The sequence below is a fragment of the Syngnathoides biaculeatus genome, chromosome 16 (genome assembly GCF_019802595.1).
Source record: "Syngnathoides biaculeatus isolate LvHL_M chromosome 16, ASM1980259v1, whole genome shotgun sequence".
Taxonomy (NCBI): domain Eukaryota; kingdom Metazoa; phylum Chordata; class Actinopteri; order Syngnathiformes; family Syngnathidae; genus Syngnathoides; species Syngnathoides biaculeatus.
Genome location: NC_084655.1, coordinates 2,910,210 through 2,937,138, shown reverse-complemented (window position 1 = coordinate 2,937,138; position 26,929 = coordinate 2,910,210). Strand labels below are relative to the sequence as shown.

The 26,929-nt window shown below is 40.7% G+C and overlaps 1 protein-coding gene across 10 annotated transcripts in view; it reads right to left on the bottom strand.

Moving 5' to 3' along the window:
- The window catches only part of LOC133514035 (ADP-ribosylation factor-like protein 4D), a 47,634-nt gene extending 21,045 nt beyond the window's left edge, over positions 1–26,589 (bottom strand). Inside the window, exons 1-5 of one of the 10 annotated variants that reach the window (XM_061845273.1) lie at positions 26,320–26,589; positions 24,910–24,963; positions 24,722–24,787; positions 8,076–19,807; positions 6,431–7,014 (exon numbers count right to left, since the gene is read on the bottom strand). In XM_061845273.1, the coding sequence (XP_061701257.1) occupies positions 6,431–6,874 (444 nt within the window). In that variant the 5' untranslated portion in view covers positions 6,875–7,014; positions 8,076–19,807; positions 24,722–24,787; positions 24,910–24,963; positions 26,320–26,589. Of the gene's footprint in view, positions 1–6,430; positions 7,015–8,075; positions 24,788–24,909; positions 25,273–25,934; positions 26,029–26,319 lie in introns of those variants that run through there. The other 9 variants (XM_061845268.1, XM_061845270.1, XM_061845271.1 and 6 more) reach the window with 9 other exon arrangements.
- Between the last annotated feature and the right edge of the window lie 340 nt (positions 26,590–26,929).

Genomic DNA, 26,929 nt, shown 5'->3' with positions numbered 1-26,929 from the left:
AGGGCAAAGTTTACAAAACAGTGGTGAGGCCGGCCATGATGTACGGATTAGAGACGGTGGCACTGAAGAAACAACAGGAAGCTGAACTAGAGGTAGCAGAGATGAAGATGTTGAGGTTCTCGCTCGGAGTGACCAGGTTGGATAGGATTAGAAATGAGCTCATTAGAGGGACAGCCAAAGCTGGATGTTTTGGAGACAAGATTCGAGAGAGCAGACTTTGATGGTTTGGACATGTTCAGAGGCGAGAGAGTGAGTATATTGGTAGAAGGATGCTGATGATGGAGCTCCCAGGCAAAAGAGCGAGAGGAAGACCAAAGAGAAGGTTTATGGATGTGGTGAGGGAAGACATGAGGGCAGTTGGGGTTAGAGAGGAAGATGCAGGAGATAGGCTAAGATGGCAAAAGATGACACGCTGTGGCGACCCCTAGCGGGACAAGCCGAAAGGAAAAGAAGAAGACACTGCAACATGCTGCCAATATTCTGCCTCGACTTTGTTGCTGTGACATTATCAGTCGCTGTGATTTGACAGGCGCGCATGCGCCCGCACGCCATCGCACTTGCAAATTTGCACGGCCGAGCACGAAAAATCACACACGGAAAATTTGTTACGAGTGGAAAAATATAAATATTGAAAGACTGCTTATTTTGTGTATTCTTGACCAATGTTCCCCCTAAGCTCCGCCACTGCGCAATTGTGCACTTGCCGCACACTCTCAGAGCACATGAAATCTGATCCAGCGCAGCGAACCGAAGCCCGACGTCTTTTTTCTTTTTTTTTTAAGACGGAAGCACATGGTCTAGAACGAGCTGCTGCTCAGCATACTTCTACTTCCTTGTTTACCTGACACCACCCCACTCCGCTCTTAAAGGGGCACACTCATAATTACAAAAGACCACACACCCGCAACTTTATATCTGCAGGCATGACTAGTGGACCACACCCGTAACTTTATATCTGCGGGCATGACTGACGACACCTTTGCATAATTTCAAAACAAATTTTTCAAATGTGAGTGACTGCATTATGCTGGGCCAATTAATATTATAAATACACAACACACAACTAGCCACTTTAAACGAAATATACTCCTTGAAGTCTTGACACATTTTGCACAATGGTCCTTGTACTGGACTATTGGTCTACTGGGCATTCTACCCACTCTAAATGTTAGAAGACTGCATCCTTTGCACAACTGGGAGTTAAAAGTGTATGGAATGTTCTCAGTGGACCTTTTTGCTAATATTATACAGTTTTTTTTAATGAAGAATTAGAATCTGAATTCCGTTATGAAGGAATGTGATTATCGGCAAAAAATGATCACACATTGCTGAATTCGCCGGAAAAAGACAAAAACGAAGCGGAAACAACTGAGTAGGAACGTGACATCATAAGCAGACAATGGTGAGCATTGGAATACATTTTAAGAACGACACTGAATTTTCCGATATTTCGAGCGTTGAACATTATTCTGAAGGGTGAAGAATACGAGCTTCATGAAGGCATTAATGGTTATCAATTTGAGCCAGTTAGCACACACGTTCGAATGCAGAAGAAAGTGCTGAAAGCAGTCAGATGATTGGAGCAAGATTTGGCTCCTGTTGGAAACAAAGACTGGCAAGCATTTGTGAAGTTCTTGTTTGGTTTAGTTGGTCATAAACTGATAAATAGTAAAGGCTTCGATATCCCGAATGTACAAAGTTTTCGGTCTTGTTTTAAAATTATGAAAATGCTGTGTATTTAGTAAATAGGTATGCGACCACCTGGCCGTTCATCGTACACCGCGAAAGATCTGCCTGTGCTTGTATGAGAAACTATCTGCACTACGATGTGCGTCACTAATTTGCATGTACAAGGCTAATTTATTATCGCACCAAAACAACCAGAAGACGATAATGTAGTCCACAGTCTAATTTGGTATATTTTCACAAATAAGGATTTTAATGAATGAAATCCATTAAAAAGTTGCCACATTAATTTGAGAGCAATAGCTGCTGATATCTTGCTTCACCATAAATATAATTTCACGTGGTAAACTGATGCCATAACCAGACAGCACTAGTCGCACAACAGCAGGTCCATCTGTAGTGACGTACAAGGCTCTGCCCTCGAAATGAGTCGTTTTTCAGAGACGGGAAACCAGGTCAAAGTTTGCAGACTTTAATTCATAAACACTTATATTTTTTGGTAAAAACATTGAAAGGATTATGCATTTTGTGCTACAGTTGAACATATATTTTCGGCTAGATAAGATCATTTGTGTTTGAAATTAGACATTACAAACACCTTGAAAAAAAAAAAAAAGTTCCCTGTCAATTGACTGTCTTCTGTCATACTATTAACATGTATGCCGTACTAGGGCGGCTCCATTTAGATGACACAAATTCCTTATATGTTGATTCTGATGAGAAAGAAACGTGCCCGCAAAACCAGTTATTTCAAGTGGACCGTTAAAGGAATAGGATAAGTATGCTGTGATTCTTGATTCCTGTGATATTCACACCGACACATCAGAAATATTTTCAATACATCTGCAAACTGTTTACTCTTTGTGAAAAGTGTGCCATTGTTTGAAGCTCTCATTCACATGGGCCCGCACAATGGCTAAAGCGTTGCAATATGTACACCATGCCAGTAGTTTTGTCTTTTATTGTCAAAGCTGACTAACAACAACAACAACAATAAACCTGTTAATTTAAAATCTCTGTGCATGAGTGGAAAAAATAACTAATTCCTTATACTTTGTGTTGATTATAATAAAACAGGTCAGCACTAAAATGATCCCTCTTAACACATTGGCAGGTCATTATAAATGTAGCCATGTCCATAGATCTGCAGTAAATACACATAGCATCACCAATGTTTTATGACTATGGGTTTGTCACTCCAAGTAGTAGTAGCAAAATTGTGTTGAAGAAACATATCGCTGCCATTATCGAGAAACCCCAGTTATCTCCAAATATGGTCAATTTAATATTTTTTCATCAATACCATTGGTCTGGCTCCACTTTGTCCATTATTTATATGCAATATTAATCTATTTAAAGTGGCAGACACGGGGACATATTTGATCAATATTCTTGAATGTATGTCTGATTATGTCTGAGTTGTGAAACCACTTCTTTCCTTGTTTTGGGGAAGGTAATGTGGCATTTGTTGCCTTCATTGAAAGGCTAGAGTTTTTTGTTTTTTAAGATTTGATACATTTGAGTAAGACTTGCTTGCTAGAATCGATCAGGGTAATGATTCTTCACAGTAGAAACCTCGTAAACTGTTGAGGAAAGTCTGCGTGCAGATTAATATCTAATACATGAAGGTAAACAAGGTTGAAAAAGGATGGATATAATACACGGGTTTGTCAGCTCGTTGCTTTATTTATTACATCGTTCATGGCTAACCTTTGATGAACATAAACATGCGAATGAGAGCAAAAAAGGTCTTTGCTTCTGTGATGTATTAAAGGGTTTTTGTACGGTTGGGGGCATTTCTGTGACTGCAGACTTTGACGTAGATAGGGGCACCAGTCTCTATAAAGGCCTCTATACTTCTGCACTCAAGACGGCTACAGCACGCACATTGAGTCATGAATTTGATGTATTGGGCTGTGTGGCCCCTATTTGACTCTTGACACGCACATGGCACAAATTGTCACTGGAAGCAAAATGCCCAGAAATCAAACAAATCTCAGCAAACACCTGGCATAAAATTTCCACAGCAGTGAGTTTAGAACTATTGGGAGTACCATCTAATGTGCAAACTACTCCTGGAATTGGTTATAAAATGCAGACGAAACTCCACCCTGTGGTGTCCTAGCCAACAGATGACGTCACACACCTTCCGATCTAGAGTGCAGGCGCCATCTTGGTTTGGGGAATTCACCTAAACATACGTAACTAAGCAGGAATCAGTTCAGAAAGGCGCATGAATTGGGGTGCATTGCAGTGTTATCGGTTGCTCAAACGAAAGTGGACATTGTAAACTGTCATTCTTTCGACTGCCAGCTGTGACCAAGAACCAGTGCAAGAAAAACGAGCAGTTATCAACCAAAGGCGACAAGTGTGGCTGTCTCGTATCAGCAGAGCCGATTTAACAGCCAAACCATTCCCTTATGTCAGTTTGCTCATCGCATTTTGTCCTTGGTAGGTGGTGGATAGCTTTTAGAATTTCACACCTACTTAGCAATAACTAAGTTCTATGAAGGAGAAGTATTATTTCGGGCCAAGGACCTACATAATATATATATAATATGTGTGAATGCAATGCATGTCTCTCAAAATCTGTATTTTCTGTCAGCCCACGAAAGCAATTAAATCTGGACTGAATGCCCCCACAGTACTCTATAATGAATCAGTCTTAATCTTTATTTCATTGTTTCACATATTCGGTTTGCACTTGCTTTTCTCATCCCCCCCCACAGTGATCGTTATGTGCAAAAGAATAAACAAATTCAGTATTTCACAAAATTCCCGAATCTTTCAACGGACTAACAAAGAAAGATCGTAAATGTAAAGTTGGCCTTCTGAAAACAATATCAATTAAACTTGTTGGCTTGGCGACACAATCAGCACGATGGAAGCTGAAGCCAGGAAGCGTTATAAGAGTGTCGGGCACTCGTCCACAAAGCCATTTCTCCGTGAAGCATAGAGCCGCAGGATGTCCAAAGTCTTTTCAGGTTTTAATCAGAAGCTTAAGTTCATCCGTTTTATTGGCTAGGGAGCGTAAGTCCACAAGACGGATCGTCGGAAGCGTTAAGACGATGTCCCCGCTTTCGAAGGCGGACTTGTATCCCGGATCGCGAGCCTCTTCGTGGCGAGGCCAGGAAGAGCGCGTCGACGAGCAACCCTGGAAAAAGCTTCAGCGAATTGCCAAGAGTTGTCGAAAAAAAGTCAGAAGTCAGAAAAAGGCTCTCTGATGGTTAGCAAGTCCTCTCTTGTGTACTTGAGTCCCGAGACGCCCGTGAAACACAAAAACACAAACAGTAATGGAGAGTATTCCGGAGGCTGCCACACTGGTAGGCGTTAAGTAGGGAGGTTAAATGGCGGCGCGCAGTGGTGTGTGGGTAATTAAGCAAAAAATGTGACATCAGTGAAAACAACCCAGAGGCGCTTGTTGAGAAGAGGAGATAGTTGAGGATGTCTGGATAGGTTACCGACTGCCACAGTTCGAAATTCTTGCTCCATTTGTATTTCTCCAAGGCATATGGGTCGATCTTGTCGATCAAAGCACACTTCTTGTCGTAATGGTTTCTTGAAACAACATCTAATGAGCCCTGATAACTTTCTTTTTAGCCATCATGCGTCACTTTTAACAGTCGTATGAATATTTGCGTAACTCCTGTCTGTATGCAAAAGCGATAGAGTGAACGGCGCACCAGTAGTGAACCCATCCAACGGCCACGTGCCCGGATGAGGTTATGTGGTCGAAAACTATACCAGCCATAGCAATACATCCGACTTGGAGAACTATTCAAAACACCGCACGTGGGTTGTGCTTGAGTATAAAGGCAAAACTGCGCACTGGACAGCTGCAGTGACATCAGTGCGGTCATAGCCTATGTGGGTTTTACCTTTGTAATCCATCAGTACAATTTTTTTAGATTTATAGCTGATTTAACCATCTATTGAAAATTATTTTGGATTGTTGCTGTGTTAGTGTTAAGGCTTCTTTATACTCAGGTGTGCGGTGACTGCGCTGACGTCACTGCAGCTCTCCCACGCGTAGTTTGCCTTTATACTCAAGTGCAACCAACGTGCTCGATTTTGAAAACGTACTGCAGCTCTTCTCCAAGTCAGAGGTGTCACTCTGGCTGGTGTTGGCTCGGATGCCACAGGGTGGGGTTTCCTCAGCACATTTTGGTCATTTCTGGTAGGCGTTTTTAATTTCCTTTCCATAACAAAGAAAAAAGCTAAAACTATGGCGACCGTGGAAATATGTCTGGTTGAAAAAAAAACAGACCTAAATGACCAGATACATTTAATTACTGTATGTTGCAAAACCGATCAAGAAGGCAGCGACTATTGGTGGTTTGTGGAGCCACAAGGAACGTTCACTATGTCACCACAGCAAAGCTGATTCTGATTATGTGCGATGAACTTGGTGGCTTTCCCCGCGCATCGACTTTTTGTAAAGTGTGCGCAGCCAGCTACGCACAAACTACGCTGTGCGGGCCAACGTGTAAGTCAGGTGATACATTGCGGGCATTGTTGGGAGCGTGACCACAGAAGTAAAAAAACTGGCTTTTAGTGTGCATCAATATATGTATGATAGCAATAAAAGTTGTAATACCAACTAAAGTGGTGTTGGGACTCAAGCAAGAGTTTTTTTTTTTTTTTTTCAACAAATCCCAATTTCAATTATTGGGTTGTTATGTAAGACAAAAAGAGGTGCAAGGGTTCCTCCCGACAGCAATTGCGTGATGGAAAAGTAGATTACCTCTGAAGGTGACATGGCTGATTCCAGGTCTTGTTTGTTTGCCAGAACCAAAACAGGTACCCCTAGATTTTCAGCAGACCTACTGATCCTGTGAAGCTCCATCTTAGCTTCCTCCATTCGCTCGGCCTCAGCTGCATCCACGACAAACACCAATCCATCAGTCCTCCGAGTGTACGATTTCCAGAGAGGCCTCAATTTCTCCTGGCCGCCAACATCCCACACCTGAAAAGTCAATGTGCTGGCTTTTGGATTCCCCATAGGCACTTTAATATGTTCCATGTTAAAGCCTTTGGTGGGGACCGTCTCAACAAATTCCTGCAGTTTGAGTCTGTAGAGGAGCGAGGTTTTCCCTGCATTATCCAAACCGATTACAACAATGTGCAAAGACGGGAGGTTTGGGAGGAATGTGGTGTTAGGGGCAATCTCTGTCAACTGGTTGCCCATGTTTCTGTCCAAAATTGTGAAAGTATCTGACTGAGATTTCCACTTCTGTGAAGACTGTTCTTGGGAGGGAAAGTGTGGTTAAATGGGGAGGGCTGTGCAGGCTGGGGATCGCAAACTAGCACTCGAGGTCTGGATGAGAACTGAGTGGGGGAGGAAAACACAAGTCAGTTCGTAAATAAGAGTTCACAGGACAATTAGATGTGCCGGTTTACCAAACATAGCGACAAATGTGCCGTTGAACAAATTAAAAGTGGGTATTAATGTTAAAAATGTTAATATATGTCGACTAATTGGAAGAGGGACAATCGCAAAGGCTAAACATTCCTAATTTGGATTACTGACAAAATCTGCACTTCTGAACATAAACATACTAATTTACAGTATATCAAATGTTGCCACATTTCTTGGATTATCCATGATTACATTGCAATGTTCAAACACTATATCTTTCAAAATTCGGAATGCAAAGGGTTCTTCTAACTTGCAGTCTTTGCAGCCTTCCAAAACAGTTGTTTGCAAAACGTTTTTGGTTAAATACTTTTTGTGCTATGCTTTTGCCAAATAAACACACGGTACTTTTCCTAAAATTACAAAGTAAATGTTTCAATCCCTATATCCACCAAGGATTTCCTAGTATAACACGTTACACTATTAAACTAAAAATGAATAACCACATGCCGTGTAATCTGTTGTAAAGAACTCGAGGTTTTTAACAACAAAAAAGGTCACTTGGCCGAATTTTAGTAAGATACATAGTGGGCTAGCAAAATTGAATCGTTACCAACGGCGATAAAAGAACAGCGGACCTCTTTTTGGGGATTACAAAGCAAATAAACGCCTACTCGTCTCAACTTCATTATAAGATAATCACTAAAAGATCGTTGTGGTGAAATACGTAATTTAGATTGTTTAAAGAGTTTGTGACTGTCATGTTAATTTAACGAGGGTCAAAAAGGAAACTGGATATATTCAACCTGCATTTAAAAAAAGTCATTTGATAACATCTGGGATTTAGACCTTGTTTCGTATCGGCTTTAATAATTAAGTTCAGCTAAGCAACACCGGTGATAATTTAAAAAAAAAAAAACACGAAACAAAATGCTCCGAGAACAGTGTACAAAGCAGTGCAATAAACATTACTTCCAAGTTTTGACGTGGAGAAAGAGACGCAACGGTATTTAAACTCCAATGCAAAACTCACCTGTTTTATACTTCCACGCCAGAACAAATAATTTCTATCGTTGTTGTGTTACAACTCGACACTAAACACCGAGTTAGTTTCAAACAGCAACCTTTAGGGGAAGCCTTTCGAGAGGCCACAATTGGACGTTATTCCCTCGGATTCCTGTGTGGCAACCGAGAAGGCAACGCACACACAAGCACTTTAGTCCACCAAGGGCGAGGGGCGGGCGTCAACACTAAGATCTGACGTCACCAGTGGACAGTGGCCGGCGAAGGGGGAAAAAAATGAAGCAACTTGATTCGGGAGGCTTATTTGGAATCACAATCAATATACCTACGTAACCCATTGTTGAAATTCCAGTGGAATAGGAATACCAGAATAATAACAACCCAAGTCATGAACATATGAAACACATCTTTTCTTGTTCAGCGAATGCCCTTGTGTTAGTGTAGTTGCTGTCTGAGGTAGGGCAGACACATTTTTTTAAGGGACATGGAAACGGCGAGTGTCAAAATAAAACCATGAGAACAGCACCATCTGTCGTCTCGAAAGAAAAGTGTAAAGTGTAGTGAGGTCTGAAGTTTTCAATTGCACATACACGTACCGTAAAAGTAGAGCGATGCTTTCTGTTTAGAATTAGACAAACATATTGTCTTAGAAATTATTAACCGTTGTGGAAAGCAATGATTTAATATTTTGTACATTTAATATTCCGGGGCAAAATCTTTTTCTGACACCATAAAAGTAAGGATGCAATCTTGTTTTGTGGGGTTTTATTACAAAAAGAAAAGTCTGGGCAAAGAGACAAGGGACAAGTGTTACGAACAAGCATGACTGGAAGAGCTAGAAGCCACAGGAGAACAAAGATTGTGAAAGTTGAAGGTAGAACTAATGTTTGAGCTAAATGAAGTACTGTACGGCAAGGTGGGTCAGCTGGAAAGTGTTGGCCTCAAAGTTCTGTGGTCCTGGGTTCAATTCTGGTACCGCCTTTGTAGTGTTTGCATGTTTTCCCCGTGCATGCGTGGGTTTTGTAGGGGATTTGCGAGTTTGGACCTTACGCGTGTTCACGAGTCGAGGAAGATATGACCAATGATTAGAAAAAGTTAACAGCAAATGAATTTATTACAAAGGAATGTGCAGTACAGATGTCCGGGTCTTATCTAGGTATCTTCCGCACACGAGACATGCGTCTTCTGGCAGGATGACCCAAGAAGAAGACAAGGGCTGCCCGGTAACACGGTTTTTATCTATATGGGTCATTGGTGGAAGTGGGTGCCCCCCCTCGCCGTCTGAACCTGGGCCGGGATGGTAACTTTCCACTCCTATCTGGTGTCGTTCGTCTCCACGGCAACGCCTGAGACAGGAGGATGGCGCCAGCCGGTTTTCCGCATACAAAAATCAAGGACAACCACCGGCTCCACAACACATCCTTGTCCGATTAGCAAATGGACAACACTTTATCTGTTGATTAAATGTATAAGGTCATATTTAGGCGTTGATTGTTCTCCCGTGTACCGACTTCTGCCTGCCCGCTCACCTGCTCTCTTCGCCCGACGTCCCAACTACCGCTGCTGCACCGGACTGCCTGCTCGATTCCCGACCTCGGCATATAATAAACGTGTCTCTTCTTGAACTACCTTGCGTCTTCCGAGTTCCTGCATTTGGGTCCTACTCTCGTTTCGATGGGACGTGACACACAGAGGCACAAGGAGAACATGAAAACGCCACACAGGCGGGTTTTGAACCCCCGTCCTCAGAACTCTGAGGCCAACGCTCCACAGTTGCACTACCCTCAAATCCTTATTGGCAATCAATCTTTGGTGCCCTTCGATACATATATCCAACAGTGTGTTTTAAAGGTCCAATTCCATTTTAAAACCGCTTATCCGCACAAGGGTCGCCTATCCAAGCTAACTTCGGGCAAAAGCTTTGTACAATTACCAGTGAGGTACAGCAATGATTTATCCACCCCTACATGTCTTCTCTTAAAGAAAAGTAGCCTAAGAGAGCATAAAGATGCCAGGGGACTACACTAGAGGTCAGAAATAGGAGTGGAGTAAAGTGAGCGGGATATCTCTGTCTCCTACAGTGGCTGTTAGATTGCTTTGGATGGCAGGAATCTCTGTAAGTATACACTATTATTGATTTGATGTGATTGGCAAATTGTTACTAACCGTAATCTAGATGTTCTCATCAAAAGCAGTTCATTTACATGGTGCAACTTATGATAATGCAAAGTATAGTATTTCAAATAGATCATATTAGTGGTGTTAGAAATGCAATGCCAACTATTTCTTCAGTGTGCTTCCTTTGTTGTTTCACTTTTAAAATACAACCATTGGTGAGCTGGTACATTGGTATGTGCAGTGTCACTCTGGAACAGTCACAAGACAAAAAGAGAGGAATCAGGACAGACGACAAAGTTCATAAAAGGAATGCATGTTTACATCCTTTACACAATACACACACCCTTCAGAGATCTGTTTTGGAGACAAAATTAATTCAGAAGGACAGCCTTCTCGTTATCTATTCGAAGGAAGTAGGTGCAGTCTTCAGATACACAAACCACAATATAGCATAAACCTTTAACCTTAATCATTGTGTGAGTGTTTGGAGTGCCGGAAGGTAAAACAAAAACACTAAGTGTATATTTTTAACAGATAATGTAAATAAAACTGTAAATATTCCAGTTACCCGTTTGTCTTTCTACATGTGAATGTACAGTGTAAGCCTTTTAAAGAAACAGGAGATCAATATTCAATAAATTTCTTAACTGTTTCGAGGTGCTGTCAAGATGTCAGCTATGCATTGGGAAGCCAGACGGCGTCAGAGTGCTCTGGATAGAAGGCTGGCCAGAGACAGACAAGTATACTGTCCCTAAATTCTGATTAAAACTCAACATACTCTTATTCTATGGCAAAAAATAAAATACACATCCTAAACTACAAACATAAAAAAAATAAACACCTTAAAAACAAGCTTGTAACATAAAGACAGATGCATATACTGTACAGTAGCAATGATTTGGAGGTCATTATCAATGGACATATTTGAAGCAGTGGTTCTCAAATACATTACATCAAGTATCACCCCGCCCCCCCCAAAAAAAACAACTTAGATCTTTAAGTACCACCATAATGACTAACAGTAGTGTAGTAGTCTAAAGTGTTCATCAAAAGCAAGACATTTTTTAACAGTACAGTACAACTTTATTTATTGTTGTAAACCATTTTAACATAATGCTTGCAATGTTTGAACATTAACATAGAGCTTAATGAAAAAAAAACCTACATGAATGACAATTCATCAAAATGCAATCCACATGAAAAAAAAATTCTTTTACCCCCCCAAAAAAAATCCTTAAACTGCTTTAAAATGTAATGTACATGCAAAGTAGAAAAATAAAAACACTCCATTCCACAAAAGTCACATTTATATTTCATGTATTAAATGTAAATTTTATGTATTTAATCCGGTAATTCATTCACATTGTGTGAAGTACTTGTGGCACCTGTACCACAGTTTAAGAAATACTGCTTTAAGAAAAAAAAAATGCAAAAATGAGACGTATACTTTTCTTTTTTAATGTAATACTCATCTTGAATTGTATACATGCAAATTCCCAGAAGCATCAAGGTGGTGTAAATCATTCTTTCTTTTAAACTTTGTCATTAGACAAATCATCTGATGGTAAACCAACACTCTGCTTGGTCTAATTCATTATTAAATAGGAGCCAAGCAGGGATAGGTGACACCCCAGCACGAGGACCGCCTTATTTCCCCTGTAAACCATAGACATACAGTAGATGTATCCCGTTTCTTGTTAATAGACATGAGTGAAGAGTTGAGTTCAATTTATAATGTCATCTTCATAAACACTTCCTCAGGTTGTAGCTACAGCAGGAAAGCATTTTGAATATTGTTTTGTTTGTCGAAATAGGAACAATATTTATCATGGCTTGACCTCACATCTTTTATTTCTCTTTAATAGGTTTTGCAAAACAGTGAAAACAACTGTGATATATTGGAATCAAATTCATCACAGGAGGAAACAGGTGCTGTAACTCTTAATCCTCTGAAAAATTCCCAATGCATACGTAAAATCACACTGTTTGTGATTTTCAGCTGTATACCAGTGTCCCCATTGTAAGAGTGAGTTGAAGACACCCATCTGTCACAGTGGCAAGCTCCTAAATAGATATTCCGTGGGTATCAGTTTATCTCAACTATTCATCTCTTTTATTCTGACTTACATGGAATACATGTATATATTTTGTAGTCTTTACAGTACACACAGCAGTGGTGAGACTGAGCCAGTGTTGTGTTTCCTCATTGAAGATAACCTTGCTTCCACACCCTCCACTGTAATGGTAACTTAAAGGAAGACTTTGTCCAAAATTTCTCTGTACAATAAATCCTCCAATATGAAGTAATATTATTATTACATACATTTTGGAGATGAATTGAAAAAAAAGAGGAAAATAAAGAACATTTTTGAAATCCATGCAATATCTGGATATGTGCCAGCTTTCACAGTCAGACCTGGAAGAAACGTCCTTGACCTCGCCCTGTGAAGTCACCGGGGCTGACCATTCCAGACCATTTTTTCTAGCTAGACCAAGATGCTGAAGATTTGTGCCCCAAACTGTAACAATGAGAAAACGCACCCAAATTTGTTTATCTTGTTAAAAAAATAATATTTATTAATTAATTAATATAATTACTTTTGTTTGTTTGTAATTATTTTTCACAAAAATCACCAACAAAATGCCAGATAGTGGACATTCTGTTCTCTGTTCAGTGAAACTGTATCCACAAGCAATGGGGTCAGAACAGGAAGCACTGTAGTCGTGGCAAACGCTGATTGGCTGTCAGTTTTTCAGTCAGGATCAGTGAAATGTCTGAGCGAGAGAAAAATTTCGAGAATAGTTTCCAATTTAGAGCTGTTTCTAGGTGAAATCTGTGGATAATTTGGGCATTAAAAGAAACACTGAACCTTCATCTACTAACTTTTAATGTGTGCTCCCATTCCCATTTTTTTTGACAAAGTCCTCCTTTCAGTACAGCGGTACCTCAACTTACGAACGGCTCTTGTAATGAAAAATTCAGGTTACGAAACGCCTCATCAGAAAAATATTGTCTCTAGTTTTGAAGGAAAATTCAGGATATGAAAGGAAAAAAAGGCCCTGCTATTCGCCGCCCTCAAAGTCCACTGAACGTAAATATCCTGTTTCTTGGGTTTCAAAGTGGTGTGAAAGAGCTGCTCTCCCATTAGCTATCGTCAAGCATCTTCCTGGCATCTCATTGGCTAGGAGGGACCTCAATCTTTACTCGTGATGCTCTTCATTTCCAGTCGACACTCGAGTATCACCGACTCACACGCTCGTGCTTTCACACGCTTTGTCACACGCTAGTGCACATTGGTAATGTACAACTTTTTTAGTAAGTTTTTCATTTATGTTTATTGCAAGTTTATTGCAAGTTTATTCAGCTTTCTTCAACGAGGGCCCTAAGAAATTTTAGTGGAGTTGTGTGCGTGCATACATTCGTACGTGTTCTTTTTCAGCAGCCTCCTCCTCCGTCTCACACCATGCGTTTCACTTGTCACTCACCTTTCTCTTCGCATAAGTTGCTCAAACACCAAAGGGAAATGATCATATATATTTTTTTATTCTTTACATTATGTACTTTGAATGTTTTTTTCGGGGAGAGGAGGGCTTGGAATGGATGTGGCTATTTACATGTAAAAAAAGCTTCTACTTAAGGAAAAAAAAATCATGCTACCAAATGACTTCGTGAACGAATTAATTTCATAAGTAGAGGTACCACTGCACTTAAACTATGTTCCAAGATTAATTAAATTGTGACAGAGGAACTGAAAATACAGTGTTAAAGCCATATGGCACCACGAGATTTGCTGTTTTAGGAATGCTACTACTGCATATTAGATACTGGGGTTCAATTTGTATCATGAGTTGTTGTCAATTTGATTCAAGGAATATATTGGTTCATTTAGAATGATACAAGCTGAAACAATTCAGTGGCTGAAAATCCATTCATTGAGTTTTTATGCAAAAATTCTTCCAGTGTGACAGTGAAAAAAATACCTGCAGGACAAAGCAGAGGAATTTTATTTCAGTCTTGTTGTTTGCTGTAAAGGAATCCGATAAAACCTAATTATGATAATTAAATATAAAGCTTTTTCATTAGCATTTTTCTTTTATGTCTTATCGTGTATTGTGTTCTATAATGTACTGTATGTGTTTTGTAACTGAGTGCGTAATAAAAGTTGATGACCGATTGTATTGCTGTGGAATAAAAGGGGAGGGAAGTGACTTCAATTGAATTATGACAGGGTCCTTAAAAATATCTCCGCTGTAACATGCTGGATCAAAATTTTTAGAATAAAATGAATAGAATAGAATTAGTAATGGTTAAAACTGAAACAATGTAGCGTTCTCATTAGGAAAATATTTTAGTATTAATAATAAGAGAAATAAATAAATGAACAAACCAGCTCTCTGTAGCACAAATGTGAGTCTGAAATACTTTCCTGTAGTTCACATGGTCTGTGTCCCTTTAATAGTAATTTCTTGCTTCCTGCTCATCTGCCCTGACGTCTGAAACTAATAATGAAAATAAGTGCTGAAATCAACAACATACTTGTACTTATACTGCGGTGTCACTATGGACAACAGTGATTAGATGTGGAGCATGGAAAATAAAACAAAGAAAAAAGACGAACAAAGTAGCCTTGTCAGCTGCTAACTGAAAAATCAAGTACAGTAAATGGAATTACAATTATTTCCTAGTATCTATATCATTGATTTATTGCCTTTTATAATGATTTCAAACAATGTATTAATGTCTGGAAGGCTATCTTGCCGACAGTTACGTGATAGGAATATAAATAAATACGTCATTACACCACTATTTGTTTGGTACCGTACAAAGTGTCAATTCCGAGAACGGGTCTCCACAAAGGCCAAAATGGTGGATCACCATATGTGTTAGTCCTATCTTCCTATAAATTTCCATGCTATTTTTTGCGCTACGAAGGAAACTATTGACAGTTTAACAGTGTTACACGATATCTGTTGTATATAAAATACTAAATGTTATAGAAACACGAAAACTAGTGGTGGAGACCTTTGCACAGTGATATGTAGAAGAAACAAAGGTATAATATGCAAGTTTTGAAAATGTCAGTTAATATTTGAAAGTAGACTCATTTCAGTCCCTGCAGCCGCAACTTTATGTCTCTGTACAAAAAAAAATGCCTCCAGCTCAATAAAACCAGGAGGCGACAAGTTTGTTGGGCTCGCCTTAGTCAGCCACTGTCAATGGCCCACTGGAATTGGCATGGAGGAATAGACTGCCTACTACTTCTTCTGAGCGAAAATAACTTAGCATTCCTGGAAGAGTTAAAGCCTTTATAGTTGTAAACAGTGGGCTAACGTCATCGTAAACCCAATAAATTAGAAATGGGATGTCACTTCGCTTCATATGCAAATCAAGGCAATAGAGAATATTTTGGGGAATGTAGTATAATTTGAAATCTCGAAAAAATTGTAGGCAGTATGAAAGTGTACCAGGATTGTTCTTTAAGGTTCCACTGTATGTCATAAAATGAAAGAAATTCAACATTCAGGGTGAATAACGTCACTGACTTTATTTTTTTATCTTTGCCACAGTCATCAAAACCAGGAAGTACCATTACAATAATAGACTAAGTATTTTTTTTTTTAGCCATTTTAAAGTATTATTAATGCAAATACTTATGGTATTTGCTTATTTCAACTCCAATTCCTTCACATAATCTTATCTGTAAAATAAAATACTTTTATTCAGATCAATTCCAAACTCCCAAAGGAAAATACTAATACACTTATAGCAGAACAAATTCAAACACTGCATATTAAGCCTAAAAATACAACAAATACACAAGCTCTTTTTTTGTACACTTTGTTTCAAGCATAAAATGCACAGAAAAAAACAACTACTTTAAACGGCAGAATGAAAAGGATTTTAATAATTTATTAACCCCTTAATAACTCATAATATATTAATACACATACATTAACAGTATATTTTATTGTGTCAATGTTGTAGTCAAGCAGGTGGCCAAAGATGCGACTGAAGGAAATAAATTGTTCTTATTACCTCTGTGTGCTTACACTTGCACAGTTTATTTGATAATACTAGATCAAATTAAATACACTTTGCATTTATCAATGTGCATTTCTAACAATATGAGATAGTTTTTTTTTTTTTTGAGATGTGCCCAAAATTTTGACCCAAAATAATAATCTTGGGTTTATGATACAAATCATTACATGTTTCTCAACCTGAATTAAGCCAAGGCACCTTTTTTATATTTGAAAAAAAATCTCATGACTCTTGACTGAAAAAAAATGTTGCAAAAAGTAACTGTAATACACAGCTTCATCATGTAACTCCTGTCATCGACTAGAAGAGCATTATAATTTTCTGGCATTCACTCTGTGTCACTGGCATAGATTGTTAATTAAAGATAGAATAATTAAAGATATTTGTCATAAATAAATAATTTTCTGAGCAATTATGTGAAATCTGTTACTTCCCATAGCATACTTGTTGGGAATCTTGACATTAAATGGTAATGGACTTTCTCTCTCATAACTCTTCCAACTATCAAGATGCTCAAAGCAGCTTAACATTGACTCCTCATTCACCTAATGATAATGCAGCACCAGGAGCAAGTGGGGGTTCAGGATCTTGGTCAAGGAGACTCCATACATGGTCATAAGGCCCAGGATTTGATTGGGAGACGACCACCCTACCACCAGAGCCATGGTACCCCACGAGATCACTACGCTACTGCACGCTGTCACAAAACTGACCAGTCCTTCTCATTCTGTCATTTAAGTTGACAAAGTCACTCAAAATTTTTAACTCTCAGCTGAAAAATTCCATTATATACATACATTTATTAAAGAAAACTTGAACAATTTTAAATGAAATATGTTGAATTTCACTATAACTTCAGAAAGATTCAAGTCTTTTGATCATACGCTACAAAAGGACATAATGGCTCCTTTTCAGTGGGATCAGAAATACTCAACAGAACCATGTTTGCTAGGTACAGCTTTCAAGCACTTTCAAGGTCTCGCTCAGACCTGACAATGTGACATCTATTTTATCTTCATGAGTATTTTTTCACATGATAGGTGATTGTATGATAATGATGAGCTATTTTTTGCTACTTTACAAATAATTTTACATAGAAACTTATTTTGGCCACAAAAAATGCACCACTATGCAACCTAACAATGTCATTTTGAATTTTTGTGATTTGTGAAATTGTTTCCTACTGTTCATAGCCACCAGAACCGTCCGGAAAAAATCAGTAATATGTTTCAAAGAAAGAGCTGTGATCTCTAAAAGTTTTCAATACACGCAGAATTTGACAGAACATTTTTTTTCGTTTTTAGAATAAAATAAAAAACAAAATGCATAAGCACAAAGACATACCACGTTCTGTTATTGGAATTCTGCGCTCATCACGGATTGTCCATAACGAACACCATGTTCAGGTATAATGGTGCCCTCACTCAAGGTCGCAGTTCAATGATCGACATTGTGGTTGTGTCATCAGACTTGCGACCGCACGTCTTGGACACTTGGGTGAAGAGAGGGGTGGAACTGTCAATTGATCACCACCTGGTGGGCGAAGATGCCGATCCGACGTGGCAGGCCCAAACGTATTGTGAGGGTCTGCTGGGAATGGCTGGCCGAATTTTAACACCCCCCTTCGAAACAACTTTGCTCATGTTCCGGGGGAGCCAGGGGACATTGAGTCCGAGTGGACGATGTTCCATTCCTCCATTGCTGAGGCAGCCGATCGCAGCGGTGGCCGTAAGATGCTCGGTGCCTGTCGTAGTGGCATTCCCAGAACACGTTGGTGGACACCAACAGTGAAGGATGCAGCCAACTTGAACAAGAAGTCCTATTGGGTATTTCTGGTCTTGGGACTCCCGAGGCAGCATATAGGTAACGGCTGGCCAAGCGTAATGCGGTTTTGGTGGTTACTCAGGCAAAAATCCAGGCATCGGAGGAGTTCGGTGAGGCCATGGAAAACGACTTCAAGACGGCTTGGAGGAAATTCTGGTCTACCGTCTCAGGAGGGGAAGCAATGCACTGTTAATACTGTGTATAGTGAAGATGGGCCACTGCTGACCTCAACTCAGGACGTTGTGAGTCGGTGGGGAGAATACTTCGAAGACCTCCTCAGTTCCACCAACACGCCTTCCCATGAGGAAGCAGGGTCTAGGTTGTCTGAGGCAGGCTTTTATACCTCTAGGATTGAGGTCACCAAGGTGGTTAAAAAGCTCCTCAGTGGCAGGGCCCTGCGGGTGGATGAGATTCGCCTGGAGTTCCTAAAGGCTCTGGATGTTGTGGGGCTGTCCTGGTTGACAACCCTCTGCAACATCGCATGGACATTGAGGACAGTACCTCTGGATTGGCAGACTGGGGTGGTGGTCCCCCTTTTTAAGAAGGGGGACCCGAGGTTGTGTTCTAACTACTGGGGGATCACACTCCTCAGCCTCCCCGGTAAGGTCTTTTCAGGGGTGCTAGAGAGGTGGGTCTGTCGGGAAAATTGAATCTCAGATTTAGGAGGAGCAATGTGGTTTTCGTCGTGGCCATGGAACAGTGGACCAGCTCTACACCCTCGGCAGGATCCTTGAGGGTGCATCCCCCTGATACGGGCTGTTCGGTCCCTGCACGACCAGTGTCCAGAGTTTGGTCCGTTTGGTTTGGTCATTAAGTCGGATTTGTTTCCAGAGAGGGTTGGACTCCGCCAAGGCTGCCCTTTGTCGCCGATTTTGTTCATAACTTTTATGGACAGAATTTCCAGGCGCAGCCAAGGCGTCGAGGGTGTCTGGTTTGGTGGCTTCAGCATTGCATCACTGCTCTTTGCAGATGATGTGGGTCTATTGGCTTCATCAAGCCGTGATCTCCAAAGCTCACTGGAGCGGTTCGCACCTGAGTGTGAAGCGACTGGGAAGAGAATCAGCACCTCCAAATCTGAGAACATGGTCCATGATTTTCCAGTTGAAAATGGGTGGCGTGCCCTCTCCGGGTCGGTGAAGAGATCCTGCCTCAAGTGGAGAAGTTCATGTATCTTGGGGTCTTGTTCATGAGTGAGAGAAGAATGGAGCAGCAGATCGACAGGCGGATTGGTGCAGCGTCTGCAGCAATGCAGACTTTGTAAAGGTTTGTAAGGTTACTTTGTAAACCTTTGTGGTGAAGAGGGAGTTAAGTAGAAAGGCAAACAGTCGATCTATGTTCCTACCCTCACCTATGGTCATGACCCACAGTTCGTGACCGAAAGAATAACATCCCGGAAACACGGCGCTGAAATTAGTTTCCTGCGCAGGGTGTCCGGGCTCTCCCTTAGAGATAGGTTGAGAAGGTCACTCATCACGGAGGGGCTGAGTGTCAAGCCGATGCTCCTCCGCACTGAGAGGAGCCAGATGAGGGGGCTAGGGCACCTGATCTGGATGCCTCTCGGACGCCTCCCTGGTGAGGTGTTCTGGGAACATCCCACCAGAAAGAGATTCTGGGGATAACCCAGAACACGCTGGGGACATTATGTCTCTCGGCTGGCCAGGGAACGCCTCTAGATCCCTCCAGAAGAGGTGGACGAAGTTGCTGGAGAAAGGGAAGTCTGGATATCGCTGCTGAAGCTACTGCTACCACGACCCGACCTGGAAAACCGATAGAAGATGGATGGATGGATGGATGGATGAACTCACGTTATAAAGCCCTTACGAAAAATGGCCAAACGAAAGACAGAAAAAAAACGACCTTTCAAAATAGGTGGGAGCCAAACTATATGTTCATCAATTTAAAAGACAAACCTGTTTGTCTTGTGTGGACTCAGTGTGTCTGTAGTTATATATAATATACGACACTTTGAAATGAAACACCAGGACAGGTATCAGGATCTGAACGAGAAACAAAAGCTTCGGAAGGTGGAGGAGATGAAGTCTGGTTTCTCCGCAAACTTTGTTTACCAAACCAAAATCCCAAAGTGAGGCTGTTGTAAAGGCTAGTTTTATTACTGCCGCAGAGATTGCCAAATCAGTCAGCCCCCTTACAGGGGGAGAGTTTGTTAAAAGTGCCTGCTCAAAGTTTGCGATGCTGTTTGCCCAGATAAAAATGAAGCATTTTAAAAGCAAGTCTAAGCAGAAACACTGTAGCTGCGCATGCTTGTGAGCTTGCTACTAATCAACAAGAACAACTGAAGGAGAAGGGAAAGATTTTTTTGGAATACTCACTTGTTGTTGATGAAAGCAGCGACACATCAGATACTGCCCTACTATCAACATTTATCCGTTGAGTGGAAATGAAATTACAGAGGAATTTTTCAGATTAAAATCCAAGCATGCCACAACCACAAGTAAATCTTCGAGGAGTCTAACTGAAATGATGCTGCCATAGGGTAAATTTATGGGACTAATGACAGATTGTGCGCCCGCAATATTTACTCAGAAAAGTGGACTGGTAGGTGGGATTCAGGAGATGATGCGGGAGAATCATTCAATTGATGTTTCAGTTTACCACTGCATAATCCACCTGGTAGCCCTCTGAGTTATTAACAACCCCAAAGAGATTAAAAAATTGCAAAAAGGGGTACTTGAGTTCATTTGTTGATTGTAGGAAAGTTATTGCTTTTGAAACCATTGTTAACAAATAAAACTAATTTGTTTTTATTGGCCACTTGTAAGATAGGTGTTCACATTCCCACTGCCAAGGTCGCTGTAGTCCGGTTACACATTGAAGTGAGACTGCTGTCATAATGGTGACTAAACAGTTAAATTTTGCTGTTGGGTGTTGGATGAAAACGCTAACCGTTATTTTCATTTTTCTGTTCGAGTGGTACCTGTGGGAACCACTCAAGGTCCCACCCCCAAAAAATAAACAAAATAAAATAAAAACAAACAACAAGATTCTGTTTGCACATATCCAGAGATAATACCAATTGCTATTAATTGATAACGAATGCAAAAAAAAAAAAAAAAAAAAAAGTTGGGGGATTCTGTGTATCCATTAACTTCTTTTGAAAATCAAAAAAGCATTGTTTTCTAATGGCGTGTCACGAGGAAATTTTACATGCAACAATTTGATAGGACTAGAAACAAATTGGGAATTTTATCAGCATTGATGGGTAAAGCCATTTTTGTGCCATTGTCATGGTGGTGCAGGAGTAACTGTCTTTTTGATTTTTTTTCGCCAGATGCCTTTCCTGACGCAACCCTTCTGCATTTATTCGGAGAGAGAGCTGGAGCCAATCCCAGCTAACTTCGGGCAGCGGCAGACTACACCCCGAACTGGTCGCCAGCCAGTCGCAGTGCAGATGTTGACACCATCACTGAGCGGGAATCGATCCCATGCTGCCTTTACTCAAAATGTCTCTCTGAGGGAAACCTGAACTACAACGTGGCCCGCAAGAGAAATGAGTTTGACATCCCTGCACTACGCCATCAGAAAAGAAAAAAAAATGGAACAAGTTACTGTGCTTTAATAATACTGCCATTTGTTTATTCATCCTATGTCTGTTTATGAATTCACATCTACTGTACATACAGTTCTATCCGAACACTGGCATAGACTGAGCAAGAGCTGAATGACATGGACAAAATAGCAGAAAGGAACACATGGATACACCTTACACACTGTAAAAGGTCATCTCAGCTGAGTCACCCAAGGGGAAAGGTGAGAAAAGTTCAGCATACGGTGGGTGTAGATTTATAGTATCTGAAAATACCTGAAGGCTGGTGAAGATTTAAAAGACACTTGACTCATTTAGGGGTGACTTGGTAGACATGACTTCAAAATGGCTAAATAATATGATAGCATGTTGGGCTGGAACATTGACAGCCGTAATGATATTTTTGTTCATATGCTACTTTTGGACACCTGCGAAGCTGACAAAAATACAAAACAGAACCAATAATTATACTCAGTCAACTATGCCTACCACACATAAAATAAAGAGGCGCAACCTAATTTCAAATAACTTTGGTAAACAACTATGCGGGAGTCACCGAGGCATGAGAGGAGGACTCCATGTGTGCCTCCCAGTGAATCAGTTCAGCACTTTTTCAATTCCTTGGCAGAGTCTAATTGCTGGGATTCCATCTTTGGGCTTATGCTAAATGAAACCCCCACTTTCTTCTCACCATTTGCCAATTTAATGCTACCTTAAACCCGAATGCCATACAAAAGAGTACGTATACTATGGAGGGAGTATTTTAACCGAAAAAGCCTGAGGAACATTTTTTCATTATTATGATTATCTTTTTTACAAATACCAAACAAAACTGGTTGTTATTAATGTAGAATGCAGCTAACAAGCTAAACTATAGTTACATCACATGCTTGGGCCCTGGGCCACTAATGCGTGTCATTCCAACAGAAATCCCAACACAATGTACCCTGGAAGTAATGACTAAAACAACTCCTAACACCACTTGTCAGAAATGGAAAAGTGTTTATCCAACAACTAAGGCAGTAAATGATAAACTGATATTTTCTACTCATGTTGCATTGGCTAATTTCTCCTGTGTTAGCTTTACAGGGACAGATTTTAAGGTGGGATGTCTCAACAAAACATGGTGTCATGATATCCATCTGCAAACTGCCCCACTGCTCCCATGCAGCGATTTGTTGTGGTGGTGTGTTGGTCAAAAGTTTTATGACACACTGATAAATGCAGCGGGAACGTGTACACTGGTATCACTGCTCTTATCTGTGACTCTGTTTCCATCCAAAGCAGAGGATATACAATTGGCCGCATCCATCTTTGGACTTCCCCTTGGGTTCTCCCGAAGGCGAAGGTCCTCTTGGAAAGATGGAGATCTTACATACATTGATGCAAATGGCATCCCAACTGCATACCAGATGAGTATAAATTGGTTAACGAGATTGCTGCAGGATGGGAATTCATCTTGTTATGGATAACTCTGAATAAAAACGTTGACAGAATCAACTACATACATTACAATGTACGGAAACTAGGTAATTATACGGAAGCAGGCTTTATTGCCATGAGGGAACAACCAGCTGCAACCTCACTCATGACATTCCAGCACTGCATGGCGGTCGACATGCTCCTGGCCAAAAAGGGTGGCGACTGCTCAATGTTCGGTGACCAGTGTTGTTTATTCCAAATATCACAGCACCTGATGGGTCACGCACAAGGGCCATTCAAGGCCTCCACACCCTGAACCACAAGATGAAGGAGCACTCTGGTGTAAACACATCAGCCAGGTCTGAGTGGTGGGGAGAAAAAAAATGTTTGGCAAATCTAAAAATTTGGTGTTCTCTGTCCTAGTTTCTATAGCTGTTTGCAGTTATTCTTGCATTGTGTGGATGTTGTTGTATTCCCTGCATAAAGGCCTCATTTAACCAACTTATAACCACTGCTATTGCCCCGTCAAATTCAAAATTGGCAGAAATATATCCACTATTGGCACAACAGAGTAATGACAGTGATATTGTTGACCACGATGACGACGTTATTACTTTTCTTCCAGACCTGTTCTCTGATCCAGAAGATTACAAGTAATTAGTGCTATATTTTCCTCCAAGTGTAGGCCGAAATGGTGATCTATTAGATGATTTAAGGATTTGAGCAAATGTAGGATAAACAGGAAGATAATGTAGAAATAATTGTAAATAGCATTAAGTAACTGCTTCTGACTGCAATGAAGAAATGCTTTGCTCTGCTCCAATTCAGTTACTGCTCTGCCTGCAATGAAGAATGCTTTGCTCTGCCTGCAGTGAAGAATGCTTTGCTCTGCCTGCAGTGAAGAATGCTTTGCTCTGCCTGCAGTGAAGAATGCTTTGCTCTGCTCTAGAAAATGTGGTAGCAAATGTAGGATAAACAGGGGGGAAATGTAGGAATAATTGTGATCATAATTATCATACATCTGCTTCCAATAAAGAAATGCTTTGCTCTGCTCTAGATAACATGGCAGCCTCCTAGCAGGAGATAGCAAGAACAAAAACATCTAATCATCAGAACTGTTAGAACTCTTGCCTGTTAAAGAAATGATGACCACACATGTATTCATCAGTCTTCCACACATGCACACGCACATGAACAAACATGTACACCTTGTTTCAAACTGTTTTGCTTGTCGTCTCCTTTTTGTAACATCCATGTAAATAAGGGGCGTCTTAAAACTAAATAAATAGAGGCTCTGAGGAGAGGATAATCAAAGAATGCGGTGGTGAATTGTACAACACAGTTCCTCTCCTCGCGAGACTTGAACTGGTGTCTTTGCTTCCTTTTTTGTCCTGTTTAATGAATGTCTGATTGGTGAACCTGACACCCCTACTAAAATTAGTGGAGACACCAAGACACAGAGGTGACACACCTATTTCAGTTAGTATTTCACATTCCGGTGGAATCAAGGTGCCAGATTCAGCATCACCAGAGACCACTGTGTTCAATAGAACTAAAACATCGAACATTGATTTGCTCAAAGTACTTGCTGCTTATGAGGATCTTAATCAACAACTTATACAATGTATACCACCAAATGCAAGACAGTCACAGACACACACACATCTGTCCTCAGACATGTCCAAACAGCCAGTCAGTAACCAACCAGGCGAGTGTACTTCTCAGCTGGCTCGTGAGGGGGTCTTGTCCTTCACCAGGGTTCATACTCAGTCTGACCAAAAAAAATTAAGGGCTTTTTAGGGGCATTCTTTGGGGCTGACACGAAAAATTTAGGGCCGACACGAAAAATTTAGGGCCATCGTGGGAAATCAAGAGTAAGGAAAAAAGACTTACCCGATGGTGCCATCAACCGTTCTTGGTTCATCAAATGTTCCAGGATCTCAGTACCTGTGACAGTGATCACCTGTCGTCCCTTGTGGTAGTTCTCATTGATAAGACCATTGTGAACATCTTCACATAACAGTATACAGAAAAACAGATCCTAGCTACAATTGCAACTATATACACAAATGTCTTCTACTGATGTCTGTTTCAGCACCCCGACTCTAGCTCCTTGAGCCTACCCAGTGCCTCCTTTATTTGTTGCTGAAGAGGTGCCAAAGTGGCTCTCTTGTCCTTTGCTCTGCCTCTGAGTGCATTGGCCTCGGTGATAAACCTCAGATTCCTCTTTTCTACTGCCTCCTCATACAGCCTGTCAGCCTTCTCAATAAGCGTTGATATGTCAGTCTCTATTCTGGCTTTTTTGGCTTTGAGGCAGTAGAGATGAAAAGTGGGCAGCGATGCCAAATGTAGCCAGGTACAAAGTCTTCCTTTCCCCACAGTGGTAGTTTTTAGCAATGTCACTGTCTGGGAACATGACTGCAAACACTTTCGAATTATTTTCACAAGATTTGTAACTGTAATGGCTGCAGATCACTTTTAAAGTCCACACAATCCCTGCCTTTAACGAGTCCATCTTCATGTATTGAACTACGTTCATAAAGCATGACTTCTGGCTGGTTGAAGTCGATGGCTGGACAACTGTAGGTGCGCATTAGGGATCGCAACCGGTTACAAATAACCAGTTATAACCGGTTTTCGTTTTTTTTTTTTTTTAAACCGAAACCGTAATCGGACTTTCGAAATCGGTTAAAATTTCCAATCATTTCTTCCGGTTCCGGTACTCCACATTATGCTATTTTTTCAACATCATTTCCACTTTTTTTAAGTTTCGCTGTTAAAGTTGGACTCAAAAGAACACAAACATCAAAACATGGCATCGAGGAAACGCTCGGTATACTTTCATGCCCTTTCTGAAAGTCCGAAAGAAGAATGTCAACATTAAAACATTTTAAAAAAAAAACACAAATTTAACTTACACGAGTGCGTTGTTGAAAGCCACATTCAACAAGCTTGTTTGTCAATATTGTATACAAACTACCCCATTACCGCGGAGTAAATTAACGATCGATAGTGTAGCGCCGGAGAAAAGGAACTCGTCACTCCGGAAGAGCAACAACAAAAACAGTCCGTGCGGAACCCCGCACCCCAACTCGAGGTCTCGCGGGTGAATTATGTAAACACCACTTTGGTAACGGTTTTAAAACCGGTTAATCGTTTTTTTTTTTTTTTGCTACAGCTGTTCGGTGAAAACCGGTTATGAAAGTAAGCGTTTTTTTGCGATCCCTAGTGCGCATGCACTCCTAGTACCACTGCCTGAAGTTGATGCTTCACTATCTTGATATTTTAGAAACAGATTCATACCAACGGAAGATGAGAGTCTTCGCCAAATCAGCGTGTCTCCTGTTTTTCTGATGCGACTCCAGTGCTTTGACGCCCATCTTTTCAAGCTGGTAACTCTGCTTGCACAGATGGCAGTAAAACATGTACCGATCTTTTGGATGTCGACGAACCCAGCTCCCAAACTCCTTACTTTCAACCCAAGCTTCTTGAAAAATGATATGATACAAGTTGGATCGATGAAAGAACTACGCTACGTCGTAACGAAGACGAAGTGAAAATGTCTACTCATGGAAACAAACAATGGAATATCGACAAGATGGCGACTAGTTGTCAACACTGTGACTTCCGTTGACAATTTCCGGCTGATTTGGACGCCAGACCGATCGCTATTTTTTTTTTTTTAAATAAAAGATTAATTTATTTTTTAGGGAGAATTTTGGCGGTAGAGGTCCTCCCTTTGATTTTTTTTAAATTTAAGGCCTTTTTAGGGGCTTGACCGGTTTTCGCGGATTTTTAGGGCATTTAGGAGCCCCTAAATGCACCTTCGAAAATTTAGGGGTTTTTAGGGACTTTTGGGGCCGCGTCCGAACCCTGTTCAGGGACCTTAGTTGCCTCCCTTGGGAAGAGTTTA